At 43.1% G+C, this 6,027-nt stretch overlaps 1 protein-coding gene across 1 annotated transcript; it reads right to left on the bottom strand.

Annotated features, from left to right (window-relative positions):
• Positions 1 to 257: 257 nt before the first annotated feature.
• On the bottom strand, positions 258 to 3,759 carry bhlhe40 (basic helix-loop-helix family, member e40). The gene is made up of 5 exons (XM_050039347.1): positions 3,384 to 3,759; positions 3,205 to 3,265; positions 3,011 to 3,118; positions 2,531 to 2,654; positions 258 to 2,390 (listed from the first exon to the last, which is right to left on the bottom strand). The coding sequence occupies exons 1-5, from the start codon at positions 3,449 to 3,451 to the stop codon at positions 1,519 to 1,521; spliced, it is 1,233 nt and encodes a 410-aa protein (XP_049895304.1). The 5' UTR covers positions 3,452 to 3,759; the 3' UTR covers positions 258 to 1,518.
• Between the last annotated feature and the right edge of the window lie 2,268 nt (positions 3,760 to 6,027).

Genomic DNA, 6,027 nt, shown 5'->3' with positions numbered 1-6,027 from the left:
TTGAAAGTGCTAAAGGTAGTACAATAATTCATAAATGTAAAATAAAATTCACAAACATCCGATAGTTAATTCCTTAGAAATGCTTTTCAATTTGAAATATTTACAGCCTGTAATCTAAGACATGCTATTGATTTACAGAGGCTCTGCTGCTTTATGGGTTATGTAAGTGTTATGTAAGTATGTGTTGTTATGAGGAGCTGTCAGGTCGTCTGGCTGCAACACGTTTAAGCCATCAGGCAGTGAAACACAAATTCCACGGGGGGAAAAAAAAAGCTTTATTAATATTTTAATATATATCAATAATACTTTATATACAAAATATGTACAACAAACAACCTTTTGTTACATTTCAAAATAAAAATCCCAAGTACCTCTCTCTATACAAAACTATTATTTTTGTTTGAACTTTACATTCACTCTTTTTGCCACAGACACAACATTTAAAGCAAAAATACATTTAAACACCTGCCATCGTTGTGTCTGCGTTACGCGAGTAAAGGCAACAGCATGAGCTAAGATCAGGCCTTAACTTGACAGGGAATATGTGGGCAAGATGCAAATGTGGTTGAGCACAATGCTATCATACTGTACACGTTCTCTTGGCATACAGCAAATGACTGCCTCAACCTTCCTACGGTAGCGATGCAAATACACTCAGTGGGTCACGTATCAAAAATAGAGATGTACGAGTAGTATAAACCAAAATAATTACAAGACATAACTTCACAGGAACTCCATCTAGATGCACAAATATATCATGAGTCACAAACTAAAACGTAAAAGCACGTATGGCCACATCACTTTTAAACAGACATGAGTGACACACCTCATACAGTGACAACACCCTGAATTCTTTGAACACTTGTGTTCGTTTAGCTGCAAGGTAATTGAAGGGTCAAAGGAGCAATGTCTTTTGTGATGTCTCGTCAAGATTTCTTTTGGTAACATTCTAGTCCGAACAATGGTTTGTTGCAGTTACAGGAGCGACAAACACTGAGGGTAGATCTTTTTGTAGATCTACAGCAGGTAATAAGAATTCAAGCAGCATCTACAAGGGGCTTTTGTTCAATCTTTACATTCATTACAGAGTGGTGCGTGTGCAAAATGGAGGTCCAAATCATTTTTGGGGGGCTTATCTGTGCCTTACATTCTGTGTTTACCTCGAACATTCATTGAGTGCGGAAAAAAATTAACCTTACACAAAAAACTTGCGATCTATGGCGCACTCATCGTCTCTAAGCTGATCATCTTCACAGTGTTTCAGAGCCATGCAACAGGTGATCTAAGAGCCTTCACATGGGCACTCCAGGTTGCCCATGTAAGTCCTGTCTCAGTGTGTGAGGGGTTGATGGTAGACGACGGCGACCATTTGGGGTCTTTGCTGGGGTCGATGTTCTGATGGGCCAAACAACGGCTGTGGTTTGAAGGGATACCAGTGCTTGAGTTTACGCTCTTTTCAACGGGTGAAACCATTCAACCCCATCAACATTCAGAGGGCAAGATTCCAACAGAAACTGTTTAGTCTTTGGTTTCCAAGTTCAACGGGGAGACCTGCTGTAAAGCTTTGTGAAGAACAGGGGAGTCTGCGGGGTTCTGGTAGGATGCTGGAGACCCTGCCCTTGGGGACATCACCAAAGACGAGGAAAGTGTCTCTGGGGGCAGGCTCGCTGCAGAGCCGCTCATGCCCGGGTACATAACTGGCATGCCCCCGGGGTACCAGCATTTCTCCAGCATGGGAAGATAGGCCGCCGCTGCTGCAGCTGCAGGGGGGATGAGGTAGAAGGGGAGACAAAACGGGGGCTGGTTGGGGGAGAAGCTTATGTAGCTGCCAGGGCCGCCTCCTGCCGCATGACCAGAGAGAATCTCGTCCTCGGAGGAGTCAGACCTCGACTTCTTGGCCCGAGGCTCATCACCCTCCTGCTTGAAGGCACCGGCTGTCCTCTCTGACATGACACGCTTGCGCTCCCTCACCTCCTCCTTCGCATGGCTCTCTGACCACTGGGCTTTGGGGTCGCGCTTGTCATGTTCTCCGCCATAGCCGCTGTCAGTGTCTGTGTCACTGCCGCTTTGCTCCCCCGTTGCATGGGGGTAAGTCCTTTGAATGACGGGAACACAGTTCTTAGCTGGGCCCTCGGATGCCCTTTGGGGCTCTCCAGCAGGTTTCTTCGGTTTCTCCGAAGCTTGAGGGATGTTCTCGTCCAGGTGTGGGCTGCTCTGATGATGCAGGACTTCAGTGGCTACCTTTTGGATGTGGCTGATGATATGGGACGGAGTCAAGTCCCTGCTGCTTTCTTGGCTGGCCACATAGTGGAGGACCTCTTTTGCACACAAGTGAAAGCCAGAGCGGAACATCTCCTCGCTGCTCTCTGCGCTGTCACCTCCATGATCACCTGGTCGATCAAAACCACAAGGTTAAAAAATAATCTTTGCTCATTGTACCGTAAAGCGACAGATGCAACAGATTGCAGGGCGCTCACTCTGTTGCTGCATGTTTGTATATTGCATACACACATCATGGTATCAAACTTACTGATTTGCAGGTCGTTCTGTAGCGCGATAATTTTCTGCTGTTGCTGCTCTAAGAGGCCGCTCAGGGCTTTCACATGCTTGAGAGTGAGTTCCAGCACCACAGCTTTCTCCAAATGACCCAGCGTCTAAAACAGGAAGACCTTCGATAAGCATGTTGATCTTTCTTATGTAACACATTCTGCAGCTGTACACAGGACAAGCATCAAACACCCGGGAAGTCATGCAATCCCCGTACGCAAAATTCTCAACAACAAATCAAGATTCAAAACCTTGTTAAAATTAAGACAATCATTTCATAAAATAAATTATTAAATTATAAAATGTTCATCTCTACTTTACTGTTAAAATGTGCAACTTTTTTTTCCCCCTGAGCTTCCAAAACTGAATCCAAAGGCTGGAGCAAACTGCTCAGCAGAACCATGTGGCGTGTCAGATGGCCTGTCTGTTAGTGGACATGCCATATGTAAAACATAATACTCACTGTAAGCTTAAGATGTTCTGGCAACAAATCCTTCAGCTGGGCAATGCACTCGTTGATTCTGTCACGTCTCTTCTTTTCGATCAGTCGGTGCGGCAACTTGTATGTCTCCTGGAGAGGGGGGAAATGTTGTCAGTGAAATCCAGGGCTGCTCAGTGTAAACTGATAAAGACTGGAATATCTGAACTTGAATTTACCTTGTTCTCATCTCGCTTCATGCCCCTCCTTGGTTTGTACACATAAATGGGAAAATCGATTCTTTGGAGAAAAGATAAATTTAGTTAGTCTTTAGTGTGGTTAAGGGTTGAGTACAAAGTGCTCTGTATAGTAGGATAGACTGGAACAGGATAAATAGAAATAGAAATATTTTATTTACCCTTGCATGTCAGCTATATCCAGTGATTGGTGTTTTGGAGGTGGTTGCGCGCTGGTAATCCTCTCCATATTGCTTAACTGTGAAACCCGAAGAAATGACTTCAAAAAGCCTTTAAAACGATCCAAATGTATCTCTGCAGTCGCACTTCATACACAATCACAAGAATCAAAAATAAAGCAAAAAGTATCTCCTGTTATCCAGTATGCGTGTGTGCGTGTGTTCCCGCTGTGAGCCGGAGTTGGGCACTGCGCAGTGTTGTCACCCTGAGGTCCGGACTCGATAGTATGTCTAGGGAGGCTCCACGCCCGCTTGAATGTGTGAGAGCTGGGTGGGTTTTGACTACGTGTTAAATAAACCCTGTGACTGCAGGCACGTCTCTCGGCTGGAGACACAGACTCGACACCGTCACATGAGCCTCACGTGTTGGACGGCGCTTTCAACTCCTCACCCTCCCCGCGCCACACACACACGCGCACATGCACGCATCTCCTCTCCCCGCCCTGCTGCTGGAGTACAACCCATTTCTGTAGTACTCCTCCACTGGGGCCGAGTCCCGTGTACCACCATGCTCCGGCTCACAGTGAGCACACCGTGTTTGCAAGGCTGACCGTGTTTACAAAGATAGAAAGTAGAGCAACAGGCGACATTTAGGAAGCGGTGAATTATTGTTTCTTCAACTGCAATTATGGTGCACTGTAATAATAATTACTGAAAACACTGTAGCGTCTGTTACAAAAAAAAAAAAAAAATAGTAATTAGATTAAAAAAATATAAATACATTTATTGTTATTTCATAAATAAATTTGATTATAGCCTATATATATATAAGCATAATTACCCAAGCCCTGTTATAGCAATGCAGTAATACCACAAAAAAGTCGAAAAAGTAAAACGTCAATTACATAATTATGGGACCACAGACCACAGGTTATTAGTAGTTACTAGGTAAGTTATTTAAGCTAATACAAGAACCACTAGCCCATACATTAATTATTAATAACTTTAATGACTTAAAGAGTTGACACCTTTTTAAATTTACATACAGTAGCTATATTTTAAAGATAAATGTATATACACACATACGGTGTGAGGAGTAGGAGCAATTATAAGATGTCATAATGAGTCAAACACCAAGTATCCATGGTGTCTTGTAATAAATTTCAGTGTTTGATTTTTCACATCCTTTTGTGTTAACTTGTTACATTTTGTAGTAGGTATACGGCATGTGTCACGCGCTCAGTGGGCTGTTGACACCGTGTAATTTCATGCCCGTTTGCTGCGTGGCACGTGCACCTGCGGCGGGATGACAGTGTGTCTGTAGCGGAGCGCTCTCTCTCTGTTGTGTGCCGGCTGCTGTACTGATAGTATTAAAGCTGCTTGTTCCCAGCGTGTGCTGTCACGTTGAGCTCCTCATGGCCGGCACAGAGCCGAGGAGCAGATCCCTGCCGGTGACGTCACGCGCGCAGAATACCGAGAGTGCCCGACTGGTCGGTCGGTTCCACCCGCCGACGTCCCGAAGCAGCCAGAGAGAAGGAGGGAGCGCCAGGCCGGAAACGAGGGAGCGGGAAAAGCTGACGGTGTTAATAGTGGTTTGAAATCCCGATAAGCAAAGAGTGTGTGACACATCTGTCTGCTTTGAATGTTCCGTGGAAACAGATACTGTGGCTGTGGCAATGAGGGATCCTGCTCTTCCCACGCATTTCTGACTTATGAGGAACCTACATTTACATAAAAAAAAAATATATAGCCTACGTCTATATAATGATACACATGAATGTCACATGACTTACAATATAGGCTACAATGTCACTTTTTATAATGCCACTGCATCTGAACATTTTATCCCCAATATTTTTTTTACTGAAGTAAAAGTAATAGTGTCACACTAAAAATAAATACTCCATTACAATAAAAGTCATTCAAAATGTATTAGAAATAAATTGCACTTCAAAACTAAAGGTTCATGATGGCCCCAGTCAGTGATATATCATTATTATTATTGATGTATCAGGCCAGATACATAAGCTGTGTTATAGCTGGTCTAGAGGAGCTCATGTTAACTTCTTCATAATATGTTGGGTAGTTTAATTTAAATAACAACGCATCATATTGTATAAAATGACCCTTTCTTTTATCTTAATCTGAAATGTAACTCAGAATTATATCTGGTAATTAAATGTATTGGAGTAAAAAGTGCATTGTTTTCTAATAAAGTGTAATGGAGCAAAATGATAAAGTAGCATGAAATGGGGATTCTCAAGTACCGTACAAGTAACTTGTGCTTATTTTACTTTTTACTACTGCCTGTATTCATCCATGTTGATGCTGTGAAGTGTCATGTAGCACACATTCATTTTCTACATCAAAAATTCAAATGGCAGCAGCACAGTCAGCTCTATGAGACGTTCTCTGTGTATCAAAAATAATGAGAATTAATGTTAGCCTATTGCTTATACTGCTTAAGCCCAACTCACGAGTCCTTGACTGGAGCTCTTGTTGCACTGCTGCAACATTTCAAGCTGCGATAAATTTGTGGAGGACATTATAGTCGGCAAGAATATGGCAGGCGAGCCTATATAATGAGCAGATTTGATTTGATTCAGTTTTTTATGTTTTTTCATTTCCACACTGCACCGACATTTAA

This window comes from Epinephelus moara, chromosome 24 (genome assembly GCF_006386435.1).
Source record: "Epinephelus moara isolate mb chromosome 24, YSFRI_EMoa_1.0, whole genome shotgun sequence".
In the NCBI taxonomy this organism is placed as follows: domain Eukaryota; kingdom Metazoa; phylum Chordata; class Actinopteri; order Perciformes; family Serranidae; genus Epinephelus; species Epinephelus moara.
Note: the sequence above shows the minus strand (reverse complement) of the source record. Positions and strands in the feature narration are given on the sequence as shown.

Coding starts and splice junctions, on each gene's coding strand:
- bhlhe40 (XM_050039347.1), bottom strand. CDS start 3,451: ATGGAGAGGATTACCAGCGCGCAACCACCTCCAAAACACCAATCACTG. Junction 2,655..3,010: donor CAGAACATCTTAAGCTTACA/GTGAGTATTATG, acceptor TTCCTGTTTTAG/ACGCTGGGTCATTTGGAGAA. Junction 2,391..2,530: donor ACAGAACGACCTGCAAATCA/GTAAGTTTGATA, acceptor TTGATCGACCAG/GTGATCATGGAGGTGACAGC.